Here is a 16,502-nt window from a genome sequence, read left to right on the forward strand (position 1 = left end):
AGAGCAGTTGACACCAGTTTTTCTTTTATTTGCTATCATAAAATGATACCTTAAGATCTGAGATCAAGTGATAATCTGTAGCATCATTGTTCCATCCTGAGAGTGCCTGCCTGCTCTAACTTTGATAATATGTCTGCATTTTCTGTCAATGTCTGCTACTTCCCGTTTCTTTCTATGGTTTGAAACTAAACTCTGGTCTTTGCCTTTCTTCCTGCTTCCTGTCCAAATAGGACTTTCTGGATATCAACCCCAGGGCTAGAAACTCTTTCAATACTTCTGCTAGCTTGCCCATCTAGGACACCATATGCCCATCTATTCAGAAACCAAACTGAGAGAGTATCTTCTAATTTGTCTTAAAAATCCTAGACATCTCCTTCTCTATCACTCCATCTGATATGATATTAAATATCTCTTGTGTATTATCACCAAAACATTACTCCAGTCTGTCCTTTCCTCTGAATCTCTACAATTTCCTTAGTTTGTGGACTTTCACCCCAGAGACATTGGTCTCACCCAAAGACCTCTTAACTGGTCTTCCTGCCTTTGATCTTCCCAGCTCTAATCCATCTTTTACATCACTAACAGAGCAATGTTTCTGAAATAGGAATATATCACGATCTGGTTCAAATATCCATTGTAGTTAGTTCCCCCTCTAAATGTAGAACTGAAGTCAATCTTTTAAAATGGCATATAATGCTCTTCTTGGACCTATTCTCCACCTCTTTCTAGAGTCTCATCCCTGCCATTCTCTGCCTCATGCTCTCATATTGTAGTACTGCCAAACCACTTGGGATTTGCAAAGAATTGCATTTACTATGCTGTTTCTCTTTCCATACCATTCCTACAATTGCTTACTCTGCATGCATGGTCTGTCTTCTTTTTCTGGCCAGCTTTAAGATTCATCTGAGGGATCAGAATCCATATCAGCTTCTGCACACCTGTATCACAGCTCTTACAGATAATTTTGAAATTATCAACGTAAGTGTCAGCTTTTCTAGAGAAAAATGTTCCTCAAGGGGAAGGATCATGCCAAATTCATTATTATGCCCACAGCATGTAATATAGCATCTGGGACATACTAGCTATTCAGTAAATTCTCTGTTAAACTGAATAAAATTTGGCCTCTAAATGCCTTGTTGGGATTTATGACAAAAACAAATCCCTGATCTATGGGAACTGCTTGCCTGGTATTCCCTAATGACTATCTCAATCCTCTTCCTCCCTGTAATGTATTGTTCTTAACCATTCTGTGGTTATCTTATCTGTAAGCCTGGCCTAACTCTTAGTTGGGCTTCATATTTATATTACACAACCAATGCCAGCAAAGCAACAGTGACACTATCCTCACCCAATCCTCTACTTCTTCCAGGATTAACACTAACAGAAGAAATTCATTTGGCAGATTTATGAAAACAATTACCAAATGCCCTGAGAGGTCCTTCTAACACTGCAAAAAGTCAGCATGGACTAGCTGAACAGCAATTCTACTTTCCATATAGTTTTGTCCTCTGATTTCAGATCTTATCTTCAATACTTATAGAGCTGTCCAGTCATAGTTCATGGGAATTACAGTATTGTAGCCCATCAATAACCTAAACCATCTTTCTAGTAAATAGATTCAATTCCTCCTTAGTCAGTTGGTCAGCGTGGTATTGCTTATCATGACCCTCTTACACTGTAGAGGAACACTTGTCTCATGCAGTATTAAAACTCGTCTGATCAGAAGTTCAATCCCATTAAATGATAAGGGAAAACTGCTCACTAGCTCCCAAATTAAAGAGCTATGATTAAGAGTCATCTCTGGCTCTCATAATTTAACTGAACAACAGCAGTGAAAGCTTTCTATTCAGAAATGATAAAGATTTTAACTTGAAAGAAAATTCCAAGTACATTGCTCTTGTTGTCAGAATTGAGTCGGGAAAAAGAGAAAAGAGAAATGCTTTACTAATGCACAATACAAGTTTCTAGCCCAAAATTTCTGAGACAGAAAAACATGTATATTCTGAATTTCCTATGCAGGTGGCATAAATACAAGTTTGCATTTGGTTTTATCAAAAACAGTCAGGAATGAACAGCATCACTATACTTAAAGTAGGAGGAAAATTTTACAAGGTTGGGTAAATTTCAATGGTCAATCATAATACTGTTAGTTTGTTATTTAGAATGGTGTGTGTATGTATATGTGTGTTTTAAAGAGGTTTCTTTTATGTGCAGCTGGTCTTCAAAGGTGAAGGCCCTGTCTTTCCCCCACCTCCCACCTGTACTTTACTCACCAAGCTCAGGTCATTATCTGTGTTCACTGAGACATCCTCAACTTCTTCCTATTATTATACCTCTAATTAGCCAACTGAAGAACTTCTGCATGTTTTTTTGTATGATCAAGTTTAAATACTTCATTTTGCACTATAAATTTATAGAAACCTTCTGTAACATGACCGTAGGATCATATCCTCCTATTCTCCTAGGACAAATGTCAGAGTCAATTCTTCCTCCTCTTGTGTTTCCTTGTCAATGTTTACATACTTCTATAATAATATAATACATATTAAGGATTTTTAAAAATTTGTATACATTTTCATTTTCCTTAATTTTCATGGCTTACTTATACCTCTCATGTCTATACACAAAAGAAGTATACAATCAATAAATCGTAGTTGAATGAAAACTTTACACAGTAATACACACAATGGTAAAAACATTAATTGTGAGTCTAACATGCAATCTATTTTCCCATTTTATTTATTTTTTCCCATTTTATATATGGCACTGGAAAAGTCACATTCCTTTTCTAAAACCTCACTTTTCTCATATTTTTAAATTAGAATATGACATGAACTTGTAAGTTCTTTCTTACAATAAAATCCTAAGACTTGGACCACAACTGTTCATGTTTATAGTACAGCTGGTTTTCTTATTTAAATGGGATGGAAGATTTTTTACTTTAGCATCTTAAAACTAAAAACACTAGTCCAGGAAGGAACACAAGTGCTTAGGTGACAATATTTGGATAAACAGACATCTACATTGTACGTGGTCACAATTTTCCACATATTTTAATTAAGGAATTTCCAAGTTGATCTGACATATGAGAAGAGCTGGTAATTATCTCATAGAGAGGAATTTTTTGCTAAAATTAGCAAATTCTTCAATTTTATTTAGATTTGCTTACATGCCCTTTAAATTTAAGTCATCATGCCAAAGAACCATGAAGCAAGAAAGTTATCATCAGAAATAAAGTTTACCCTTCCTATTTTGTAACTGAAGAAACAAGATATCCAGAGCAATGAAGAGATCTGATTGAGCCACAAGGAGATTTCATAGGCTTTGAGCTTACCTTCAGGAACTAAAATATATTAAGCATCTATGTGTAAATAAAGGTTGGTTATGCCTGCCCTGACCTTTGTTCACTTCCCCAGATATTGCCTATCCCAAGGAAAAAGCAGAAGAATTTGTCTGATAATCTAGTTTTAATAATTCAACAGTTTTACCTTCCTTTATTCTCTCATTCTGTAAATTATCTTCCTATATAGTTAAGCTACTTTTTAAATGTTAAAATAAAGGAACATGGAAGTTTCTTAAATGCATGACAATGATAACTTTCCCAGAACAGCTTTGTATGTCCTGTTATATGACAAAATGTATGGCTAGCCCAAATAAGACACCTTGAAGGTCATAAATATTATAGTAACTTTAGGATTTAAAGATAAATTACCTTGCTTTCTGCTAACCAGCGATGTGGGTCATAGTTAATGTCAGGACCAGATGAAAAAACCTACAAAAAAAGGAAACAGTCTATTAAGTAGAATTTTCTCTGAAATGAACCTACATAAGTGAAATTTTTCATCATAACATCTAAAAGTTTAGTCTCTAAATTTAAAAGTTTAAAAAGAAAACAGTTCATATCAAGTACGCAACCAATTCCAAACCACCATTTATCTAATATGTCTATTTACATACACATGTATGCATATATGTATGTATGTATGCGTTGACAGTAAATATTTAGCTCAAATACAGCAACATGAATCAAGTCTCAAGTGTTGGCATTGCTAGAACCTCCAGAGGCTGATTCCACAGAGTTCTGGCAAGCAGCCTCAATTAAACCACTACACTTCATTTTTGTTTCTTTCTTTCCCTCAGTCTTGTTCCACATAATATATTTCACAGTGGGTTAGATGTAATTACACGGAAATTTAATTCTTTGTCTCATTTATCCTTCTTTAATTTCATACTATGAGGGCCATTTTGTCTCATTAATGTTTCTGTAGAACTGACAGAAACTAATCAACATGACTTTGTGCAAACATTGCTTTATATTTCATGATGGTAACAAAATCCTACAATAAGTAGGTTGTCTATATCAGCTACCTTGATTTCCTTCACACCAACTCATTTATAAAATCCTTCTCCATCTGGTTCTGCCGTATTACTAATAAAATGGTGCTCAAAGTTTGTCAGGGATTTAATGATTGTAACACAAAATTTTTTCTGTGTTCCTACCTTCTTTGAAACAAGGGCTACCTGTGATATTTTCAAAGGACCCCTCTCTAGAAATTTTCTGCTTAAAAAAGCCTATTACTTTGCAAGAGACATCTATTCCTATTCTCAAGTATTTCCATATTTCCTGATCTGTGTGCACATCACTCCCCTAAGGAATATCATTAGGTAATGCATTTAGACACATTATGAACGTATAATAATGCTGACCATATGCCATAAACAAGAGTGCTGTGCTGTAATCTTATATCCAACTTTTCTCTCCTCCATTTTTCTCACCATCCAAATTTCATGCCTCCCTGCCTTCAGTGAAATCCTGCCTAAACACTTTAGCTCAGTGTTTTTTTTTCCTCTTTGAACTCTGTTATTTGTAAGCATCCCATCTGTCATTGATTGTCACTGATTATGATATGTTTTTATTATTCTTTCCCATTCATCTGTGTTGTAGTTTCAATAAAACTTCAGTGACTAAAGATCTAGTGCTCAAGTCTAAAATAATTTGATATGAGTATAAGGAATGTTCATATTTTATGATTTTTTTTCACAAATTTATATATAGTTTGTGCTTAAGAGAACAGCCTCATACACTTACAAGTGGTGTGACTTAATTTCTCTAAGCTGCAGATTATCATCTGTAAAGTAGGCAAATGACCTCATAAGGCCAAAGTATAAATTAAATAAAACAAGGGTTAGCACAGTGTCTGACACATAGAACATTATTAATACTACTAACTGCATATAAAGATGTCATCATCAGGAAATAGACTTCAAGGTCTATTATGACAAGAACACTATAACAACAATTTGTCATAAAAAGTTAAAAGAAAGAGGGATGCCTAGGTGGTTCAGTCAGTTAGACACCTACCTTTGGTTCAGGTCATGATCCCAGGGTCCTGTGATGGAACTCCTACATCAGGCTCCCTGCTCAGCAGGCAGTCTGCTTCTCTCTCTGCCCCCCTTTCCCTAGTGCTCATTCTCTCTCTCTCTCTCTCTCTCTCTCAAATAAAATCTTTTAAAATAAGTTAAAATAAAAGCTGTATATACATGAATATATAAATATATATATGAATATATGACCAAAAAAGGCACTACATAATAATGATAGCTAGAATTAGTTGAGTATTCAATAAGTGCAAAATATTTCATTCCATAATATGCACCTTATATATCTTATTTTACTTCATCCTCAAAATAAGCCAACTTATAAATGGGACATGAATTCTTACAGAAGAAAAAAATGCATAAATTGTCCAAGGTCAGACATTAGCAATTTGGAGAGATACAATTTGAGCTTCCATCTGTCTTATCCTATCCTTTTATGCGCTACAAATGAGTGAGTACTCAGATCAAGTGTTAGGAGTAAAGCTCTTCAATCACCAAAGATTGGTCTGCAAAAATGATGTAACTTTAATTCAGACACTTTCCTAATTGTTTTATAATAGTGATGGCTTATTAAGTGTCCTTTAGTTTTCAAACACTACATGCATTTACTAAAGTGGAATAAGTAATAAATATGGTGGCTGGAGAAAGAAAATGGTAATTAGAAATAATATCAATACTCCCAAGGACTTTTCTCAGGCTCATTTGGTACATATCTATTATCCAATTCATTTCATAGCTGTCACTCTCTACATAAAGTGGCTAAAAATTTCATGAGCAATATTTCAAAATTAACAAATGACAAAGAATAATTGGAATTATTTCATTTTTTAAAACATTTTATAAGGACCACCACTCTCCCTTAGATCTCTGAACTATAAAGCATAGAACTAATTTTATTTTAACAACACCTTGAGGGATCCCTGGGTGGCGCAGCGGTTTGGCACCTGCCTTTGGCCCAGGGCACGATCCTGGAGACCCAGGATCGAATCCCACGTCGGGCTCCCGGTGCATGGAGCCTGCTTCTCCCTCTGCCTGTGTCTCTGCCTCTCTCTCTCTCTCTCTCTCCCCGTGTGACTATCATAAATAATAAAAAAATAAAAAAATAAAATAAATAAAAAAAATAAAAAAACAACACCTTGAGTGGTTTATTTGAAGTGAATGCAAATGTTATATTCTTGGGTATTCATTTTTCTCCCAAGTTTGTAGGAAGGTAACAACAGAAGTTACTAACAGAAAGAGACCCACAACAAAAACCAGTGTACTCTTAAAAAAAAAAAAAAAAAACTTAATAGAATTTCTTATTTTTTTAGATTTACTTTCCACTCATCACTTGGATGGAATTAGTCTTTCCCTAGGGAAAGAAGTGTAAAGACCCATTACCAAAATCAGTGCTTTCCTGAAAGCCTATTAAAAAATAGGGTGTTTTTTGGAATATGTTGGAGGGATAATTTGTTCCTCAAAAAGAAATAAAATATTTAAGCAATCTGCTATCTACTCACTATGTTTCAGCCTGTAATTGCCCATAGCAAGGCTTATATATCTTATACCATGATCCAAATGATTCCATTTCTACATCTCTAACTGAAAATAAGCCATCCTGACACAAATACTTAAATATAGAATAAATATTTCATTGTTAATATGTGCTTTTTTAGATGAAATTAGGATCTTAAGGCCACACATCCTTTAAATATAGGTAAACATGACAAGTCTTAAATAAAAAAAAGCAGCAGCAGACAGGAAAACGAATAAACCATCATTATAACAGGCCCTATAACAAAACTGAAAGAGTTTTTCCTCTAAAGCCAATTACTTCTCATATTTGCCTCACAGTCCTCTCAAAATGACATCTAGGCCTTTTTAAAAATGTAGAACTTCCATCAACTCCACCAAATTCTATCCACTGAAATATTTCTGTTAAAGATGAATCCTAAGGTACCTCGCATTGCAAGAGTAGAATTATAGTTTTATTTTCTTTAAAACACCATATGGGGGTGGGGGAGCAAGGATAAGGGAGAATAGGAAAAAAGAAGAGAAAGTAGCAGGAAAAACAAAAAGGGAAGATCATTTTTTATGAGGAAAAAGATAAATGACAAAATAAATAGAAGAAACACCTGGAAAGTATTAAAAACTAAAAAGGCCTTAGGCATAACACTATAATTTGAGTCCTGCCATCTCATTGCATAAATACAGGGTAATTGATGGCTAAATGATAACAAGTTATGATCCCACTATATCAAAGCCACACAATGCAACATAGTGGTACTATGACCTAGAACAAAGGAGATGCTTGCCTTTATGGAATTAGGAATATATATGATCAATTCTTTTTATTTATCATTCCATTAGAACTGTAAATTGAATAGCAATATTCCATTTTAAAGATAGAAAAAAACAAGTATAATTGCTCTGATAAGGGAAGGCAAATAGCATAGGGGTCATGTGCTTAACCTCCAGAGTTAGAGTCCCAAAGTTTAAAGTCCTGGTTCTAACCTTTAAGAAGACACATGGCCAGAGGCAAGTTGCTTAACCTCCCTAAGCCTTACTTTCTCTTGTCTAAAATGGATTTAATCAGAGTACTTAAAGGACATGGTGGTTTTAGGGGTTAAGGGAAAGAATCATACACTGTAGCTACCACAGTATCTGTACTATAACTAGCACTCAATAGATGTTGGCCAGTCATACACTAACGACAACAAAAATGGCCTGTGATAATGAAAACCTTTAGATTCCAAGGATATTTTTCTAGTCAGAACTGTTGCCTCTCTCATAAGACATCTTCTCAGAGTGATAGAGGCAATTCAATGAATTAATGGAACACTTTCTCTTCCAGGACTGTGCAATAGATATAGTATCACATTCTAAAAAAGCACAAGGTGTTACTTTGTTTCATAAAACTTTTCATAATAAAAATGTGAATACCATGTAACTATGCATTAAAATCTTATTATAATTATGTACTAGGAAACTAACTGAAAGGCACAATGAGAACTCATAATTACTTTCAATTTCTCCATTGAGTCCCTGGAGAAGGTTTTACAAGCTGCATCAATTTCCTTTCCTATGACACCAAGAATGGATTCCTGTTCAGTCTCCAGGCAAAGAAGTTGATCCTTGAGCTGCAATCTGGCCTCTTCCATCCTCCTTAACTGCTCTTCTTCATTGCTTATGTGTTTTTCCTAAAACATCAATAAGCAAAAAAAGAGTTAATTATTAAGGCAAAAAACGCTTGTAATATCTGTACAACCAACTCAAAAGACTACAGTAGTAAACAGATCTGACTCTGTCTCTTTACTTCATTAAAATAAAATGTGCTGCCTACTCATCAATTGAGGTCAAATCACAGAGAATTCAGAAAAAGGGCACTGAGGAACTGGGAGAGTGGATGCTTGGCAAAGAAAATTAAAGTAATTCTGTTACCAAAAAAAAAAAAAAATGAAGTTTAAAAAAAATCCTTTACATTTTAATAATATAATATCATTAATGGGTCGGAGAGTAAAAGCTGATGCCATGAACAGACTTTAAGCTTTCAATAAATATCAGCGAAACACTGGAAAAAGTAAAATAAAAATAAGATTGTGAGTTTCCTTTCAGAAATAAATGCCTATTACTATCTTATCTCATCAAAATATAGGCTTTAGAAAGCCTAAGTTTGCAAATGTGTCATACTGCATAAATGCTTTGAGTCATGTAAATTTGATAAAGGCAAGATAGAGGTACTGTTCAAGTAAGCAAATATATTTAATGAAAAGAGGTTTCTAAGAACACTTTAAGAGATTACAAAGACTTGGGGGCCTGCTCTAGGTAAAGGAAGTCTCTGTCATGATTGCCCAATTTCATTACGAGAGAAATTCAAGTGGTATAGCACAGACCTGGAGGAAAATAACAGAAACACTAGATTCATAAGTACAAAGAATGGCCCCCAAAGACATGGCTAGCTAGCTTTGCTTTCATTCATTACACAGTAACCTGATCATTCTTTACCTACCCTAGTAAATATAACACAAGCAAGAAGATTATGAGGAAAAAAACCCAGCTTGAAATTAAGAGATCCATTTACTCAGTTAATCAGGAAAGGAACATGCTAGTGTTTTAGCAGAATCAAAAGATATTTCCTTTCCACTTAAATTACTTTAAAAAATGAATGAAAAACCTTCTGCCCAAGACTGTCCTTTCATAAACTGTCTTCTGCCCTTCCCTCCAGCCTCACACCTCCCTCCTTCCCACTCTCATATTTCAACTACTTGCGGCTACTCAAATATGCCTTCATATGTCTCTCCAACCACATGTGATGTGTACAACACTGCCTGAAGCTGCACTATTTGAAAATGGGGCTGGTAGCTAAGAGATAGTATTTATCTTGATGACTACATCCTCCCGGCTTGTATCTCAGCTTTATAAACTTAGAAACTGGATCTGGTACCCTGAGTGGAATCATCTTTCAGCAAAAGAGTAACAGTAAGCTCACAAGAGACTAATGCACAAACTAGAATGCCACTCAATTAACTACATCAGTTTACAATGAGGAGCATAACTGCCATATGGATCAGAACGTTCGTGTCAGCATAACCTGTATATATTCTCCCTGCAGACCAATCTGGATGGGAAGGCAAATTATAATCAGAATGTTGCTTAATGAATGGGAAACTGGAGCGAGGAGAGGTTTTTTTAATGAAACAATGTGTAAATGGCATTACGCTAATGGCAGCCTGGCGTGTCCATCTACACATCAGGGATCTACAAACCACAATAACAAGTGTTCCATCCTCCTGGGTAGTGTGTAGATGGAGACTGCTGAAGTGCATCTCCCTAACTTTCTCCTTCGTTCACATTCAGTTTCTGCCGAAACTCTCCCTCTCCTGATTGAATTGGCATCTCTTTAGATACATTGATAACTTCACAAAGTCTCACTCTTTTCTAGGAGCCTTTCTGAAAAATTAACATCCTGGTTCGGAACAACATTTGACTTTTAAAGTTTACTAGAAAGCAACCTTACTGTCAAGTCCCTAGGTAAGTATACTTGCCTCTACTATTGGCTACGTACCTACCACCTATATTTCCTATCCCTCAAAATTTATCCTTCAGGACCTACTCTCCTTTCTTTAATGACTTCCCAAAGCATAATGTTCCCTGAGCATATTATGTATATCACAGTTTTTTTAAAAAATGTATCAAGTTGTAATATAATTGTTTTTATACCTCCCTCAATAAACTGCTAATTTCAGGAGACTGCAAAACATGCTTATAATCATCTTTAAACTCCCTAACTTTATTGAATAGGTGATCTATAATTTTTCAAGGACTCAAATTCAACAATAGAAAGATCATTTCATCAATGACCATGAGACTTGTATACACTCAGAAGCTACTGAGGTGTGCTTGGAGGTTCCTCCTATGCATAAATAGACTTTCAGACTGCTGCTGTATTCTCACTGGTGTGTATTAATAAATAAAATATTGTATCAGGGATTACTGAAGTATTTAGAGGACAACTGCTTGATATTCTAACCCCAGGCAATTCATAATGATGTTCTAACTGTTCTTTCTTTTCTCATTTCCCTCAGAGCCAGTTTTCTTCTATCCACTACCACTTTTCTGTGCTGTCACTTGACTCAATAAGACAAAACTATTCTATATTTAGCTATTCCTAAATACGTTGACATTGTCAGAAAAGGCTGTATAAATTCAATCTCTTTAGCAGAGACTGAAAACTTCATTATCCACTTCACTATCTTCTATGAGATAGTCTACATGCCATGTCCAACCAACCTTCCTTTGAAGTAGAATTCACAGCACATTTCTGACAAATGGTCATCCAACCCCTACATGACCAGCATTAGTTTCAAGGAATAGAACCCTGGACAAAACTATAACATCTTTCCATTAGTCTAAGTGCTATACTGCAAAATTAAAGTAAATAAATGAATCTCCTACCCTTACTAAATCACATTCCAGGTAAATCCATGTTCTTTTATTTACCTAGATTTCAGACACTACACCATACCGGTTCTCCATCTGCATGTGCTCCAAGACCTTAAATCTAGGAGTTAAGTAAGCTCTTCCATTCTATATTTCTGTACTATTCTGTATTGATTTATTCATTCATTCAACAATTTTTTATACAAAGCCTACTATGCTAAGACATTCTCCTGAGTATTAGGAACAGAGTGAATAAAATAAGGCTCCTGTTCTTATATAGCCAAAAATGTCTCCATGTAATGCCATCTCTTTTGTTTTGCCTCTTTATTCTGGCTTGAGAATACTTAATTGAACGCCAATTGTGGCATCCAATGAATTCGCTTTCTCTCCCAGCTTCATGTTTCAGAAACAGCTCTATAAATGGAACAATCACAGCTAATTCTGAGGAAGAAGTAGGAAACTGGCTGACATTAATCCAATCATCCTGTCTGAGTTGAGGGTATATGGATTAGGGGAGATGATAATATTTAGGCACTACTATGACTATTCCCTGGTTCTTTACTGAATTTAGAAGGAGCAATAATTCTACAATAAGATTAACCAAAAGCCACCATATTTCTATATAACCAGAGGTAACTCAAGATGTTTTAGAGACTATTTAGAAATATGCAAGAAAAAGTAGCTTTGTGGCATGCTGGACTTCTAGAAATATGGAAGACATACTCAGTCCAACTTCAATGTTTCAGCATGAATGGATACAAATGGGTCTTGGGAACATAAAAGGAGCTTCTCTGTGTTGGGGTGGGAGAAGTTGGGATTAAAGAGATAGATACAGATGAAGCTGCCTATAGCAGTCTATGTAAGTCTATACAATCCAAAAAAGAAAGATATCCTAGACCATGACTGAGTTTGAGAATCTTAGTAAGAACAAACTCAACCCTAAAGTACACAAATGAGGAAGCCAAAGTTCAGACAGACTAAATAACCGGACTAAAGCTGAAGGGGCCATAACCCATAACCTGAGTCCCCTGCTCCTAAGTGCTCTCTATTAAAATGCCAGAGAAGTTGAGTTCTTAAAATTGGAATTTAGAAAGCCAATGTGAAAAACTCAGGAAATTCATCAGCAAGTTATGTGAGGACTAATACAGCCTTAATGTAGAAAGAACAACAAAAAAAATACTTCTATACTTCTGAATGAACATTACAAATGAAACACATGACATATTGGGAAATTCAGAATAGACCACAAAAAAAAAAATAAAAGAGAGAGAGAGAAAAAAAAAACATCAAGCATGCACAACATGACTAAACTCTTAGGGGCTACCCATCTAAAGTGGAGATGTACCAGATGTAAATGGAAAATCTGCACCTGGCAGATTTTGGCCAAAAAATATACTAATCACACAGTAAGCAAGGTACAGTTCCATTGTCAAGACAGCACAAATTTTATGAAGCTTCCATTTCAGGACAGCTTTCCATTTAAACTGCTGACATTTGTGTCTAAAGTAAATAAAAATAAAATCCTGCTCACAATCTCATCAAACACACATATGTGCACATATTCAATGCTGACTGGATTCATCAATGGACCTGTAATTCCAAGGATGAGAAATGTTCCTCTAATTATATATTTATGTTACAGCACACTTTTTACAAATCAGAACATTCACTTTCCCAAAGGCTGTACAGATTATAAGGAGACACAATCTTCTCAGAAATAGAACCTCAATAAAACTAGAGCCTGCCCAAAATATTATCTCCTTGGCAAAAGTTTACGAGATTCCTTCGATGTCTTAAGAGTTCCAGAAAAGCCATTTTATCTCCAATATGGCTGTTACAAGAATTGAAAACAGCTCTTCACATATCTTAAAAGAGTTTAGCAAATAAAGCAGACTCATGTGACTAAATGAATCATTAATTACAAAACTGATATTCCTTTACTGAAAACTAACTTGAATAAGCAACTATGACAATATTTCAGCCCCAAGGCCATCTTTAATACATCTGCGGGGTGGGGGGGGGGGGGCAGGATGAGAGGCAGAGAGAGATCAAATTACATTAAAGGCTGGAATTAAAACAAACATAATGTAATTCAAAGTGATTGGAAGCATGCTGAAATTATAGATCAATACATATCACCTAAAAAGTTTTGAGAAAGAATATTTCTGTAACTCAAGATAACTGTTATGCCTAAGCCTTAAATCCAGGACACTAGCATTTCAAGGCAAATTATGAAACTATCCTGAACAAAAATTGGATCTGTCCGGAAGCCATTTATCTAATTCTCTAAAGAAAGCTCATATTACTTATGCCAACAGAGTTGACTCAGCTACAAGAAAGTTAAGTTACAATGAAATGCCAACCAAGGCAGAAACTGCAGCACAACTAAAAGAGAAACATCTACTGTGGATATAACAGTGTATCTGAAAAGAGTTTAATCTAGAAAATTACCCCACTACAATTGAAACTGTCTTGAAAAACAGAAAGTAAATAATAAACAAAGAAAATGTTAAGTCTTGGCTACACCATAACTACTTTTTTGCAAACTTATTTCTTAAAAATAAAAGATTTATATGATGGTGCATTTTTTAAATTCAAAATATGGCTATATGTTAAATGTTTAGATTGGTATCAAAAAATAAACAAAAAACAAAACAAAGCAACACCTCCAGAATCAACAGTTCAGATCAGTTTAAAAAGTCTCCATGAGGGATGCCTGGTTGGTTCAATGGTTGAACAGTTGCCTTCATCTCAGGACATGATCCCGGGGTCCAGGATCAAGTCCCACATTGGGCTCCTTGCAGGGAGCCTACTTCTCCTTCTGCCTATGTCTCTGCCTCTCTCTGTCTCTCATGAATAAATAAAATCTTTAAAAAAGAAATCAAATTTTAATAAGTCTCCATGAATCCAACTTATGTATATCTTACGTATATCAACTTATGTATATCTTTTGCCCTCAGTGAACCCAAAACTACTCAGGAATAAAGCGGATAAGGGAAAGTCATAAATTAAATATCTTGTTATAAAAGTGCAGTAATATGCACTTCCTTCCTCACCTATATGGATATTATAACAGATAATTTGAGCTTTTAAGAAAAATAGGATTATCTGCCTCTTTTCTTGCCCCCAAGGTACTTCACCTAGGGTTCCTACTACTTTGTCCTTTATGTCTGTTTCCTCACCAGGCGGTGAGTTCCTACTGGGTAGAGATCTTATTCTTTATTTAAACATCCCAGTATGGGGTGCCTGAGTGGCTCAGTCAGTTAAGCGTCTGCCTTCAGCTCAGGTCAGGATCCCAGGATCCTGAGATCAAGCCCTACATCAGGTTTCCAGCTCAGCGGGGAGTCTGCTTCTCCCTCTGCTCTTCACCTCCCTCGTGCTCTCTCTGTCTCACTCTCTCTCTAATAAATAAAATATTTTTAAAAAATAAGAAATAAATAAACATCACAGTACCTAGTAGAGTCTCACATAGTAGTCAATCAATAAATCTTTCTGAAATATATAAAACCTTTTATGTTCCATTCAATGAGCATGTGTGTGTATGCATACTCTGTATACTCTGTATGTGCCAAGCAGAATAGACCCCAACTATACAACAATGAATAAAAAAACAGAATCTCTCAACTCAAATTATTTCTTGTGTTTCTCTAAGTTTGCTTTTGCAATAAATTAATCAGTAAACTCACTGAGGGCAATCACCTTGCCAGTAACAAGTTATTGCAACCAGCAAGCAAGTTGATGTCACAAAAGTAAGAGAACTGCCAGTAGTAAGAAGTAAACAGATGCAGACCAAGTTTTAAGGATAGAATCAGTAAGATCTGCTAATGAATTAAGTAAGGATTCATGTGTGAGAGAATGAGATGGTTCTTTATATGTATTTAATAAGCAAAAGAACATCATAATTCCTACTAGAAGATTGGCTCCCCAAAATAAAAGTGCTACTATTTCTTGGGCTGAATATATTCTTTTTTTCTCCTCTGAAAGTAGATGCTTTATACTATTCCCTTCAAAGGAGGGGAAGAACTTAGAATTAATAGTATGCTAAGCATAAGAACTGAGAGCATCAGTAAAACAGCAGAGCTAACAGAAAAAAAGTAAGGCATAATTAGAACACTGGATATATGATTCAATACTTACTGAAATGTGGGTATAAAAGACTTTCCAATTCGTAACAGTCTTAGGCAGTCATAGGAAAGTTATCCATAAAACAGAAACCAAAAAGACACAAATTCAAATTTAAACTTCTAACCTCACTTAAGGAAAGTATTCTTGCCTCAGGCTTTTTAGTATCTTTTTCTAGAATATTGAGCAATACAAAGATCATTGGCAGCATAATCCGAAAGGTGTCAGGATATGAATTGGATACATTCCTAGAAATTAATATTCAAAGTTGGAAACAAAAATACCTCTAAAGGATGTTTTATGCATTCATTAAGTTTTAGACCATTTTGCAATTATTACATATTTCTCTTAAGTCAAATGCTAGGAAACAGAAATAACGTTAGTTATTTAAAATCAGCCACTTTTGATGCATTTCTATTTCGGCAACAAAATATGGACAAGGAAACAAACAACTAGAGTTTCAAATTATGCATTTGGAACGAACACTGTTTAATTTTCAAAAGAAAAAATGTATCATTCATCACCAGAGAAATGTTTGTAAGTTCATAGTGTCTTTAAAAACTATGAGGATTTTTTTTTCCTTAAAAAGATACTTAAGCATGCATTTATTCCTCTGAAGAATATGGGAAATAAAATTTAAGCACAAATTTCCAAATAATATAACTTATGTAAACAATGAGCACCTCCTGGTTGTTGTTGTTTTTCCCTAAAATTTACAGAATATTGCTTGTTCAACATTAAATGACAAAATGGGTAGAGTCACATTAAGCTGTGATGAAAAAAAAATTCACTTAAAACAAACCTGGAGATCCATTTTATGTTCCTTTTTAGGATCTACAAAAGCAAGCAACCTAGGACTGCTTAACTTCCAACAAAGCACAGATATAATATAGAACTCTTCACGCAGCCTATTCCCCTTGGCTTCCCACACTACAACGAACTGTATATATCATTATTTAACCTAATGCCTACATTATGGGTATCACTCACAACCTCAAATGAAAACAAGCGTACAGGATTTTAAATGAAGGTGTCCAACAAGACTACTTTCCTCTCCGGCCTTTGTACTTTTCAACCACTCA

At 35.0% G+C, this 16,502-nt stretch overlaps 1 protein-coding gene across 23 annotated transcripts in view; it reads right to left on the reverse strand.

The window, feature by feature from the left end:
* The window catches only part of CEP128 (centrosomal protein 128), a 394,114-nt gene that overhangs the window by 222,762 nt on the left and 154,850 nt on the right, over window positions 1–16,502 (reverse strand). For all 23 annotated transcript variants that reach the window (XR_012036993.1, XR_012036992.1, XR_012036994.1 and 20 more), the window contains 2 exons: window positions 8,382–8,558; window positions 3,713–3,772 (listed from right to left, as the gene is read on the reverse strand). Coding sequence is in view for 19 of the 23 variants with exons in the window: in XM_072839553.1 (XP_072695654.1) it covers window positions 3,713–3,772; window positions 8,382–8,558 (237 nt within the window). In the remaining 4 variants the exon portion in view is untranslated. The remainder of the gene's footprint in view (window positions 1–3,712; window positions 3,773–8,381; window positions 8,559–16,502) is intronic.

The sequence above is a fragment of the Canis lupus genome, chromosome 9 (genome assembly GCF_048164855.1).
Source record: "Canis lupus baileyi chromosome 9, mCanLup2.hap1, whole genome shotgun sequence".
NCBI classification, from domain to species: Eukaryota; Metazoa; Chordata; class Mammalia; order Carnivora; family Canidae; genus Canis; species Canis lupus.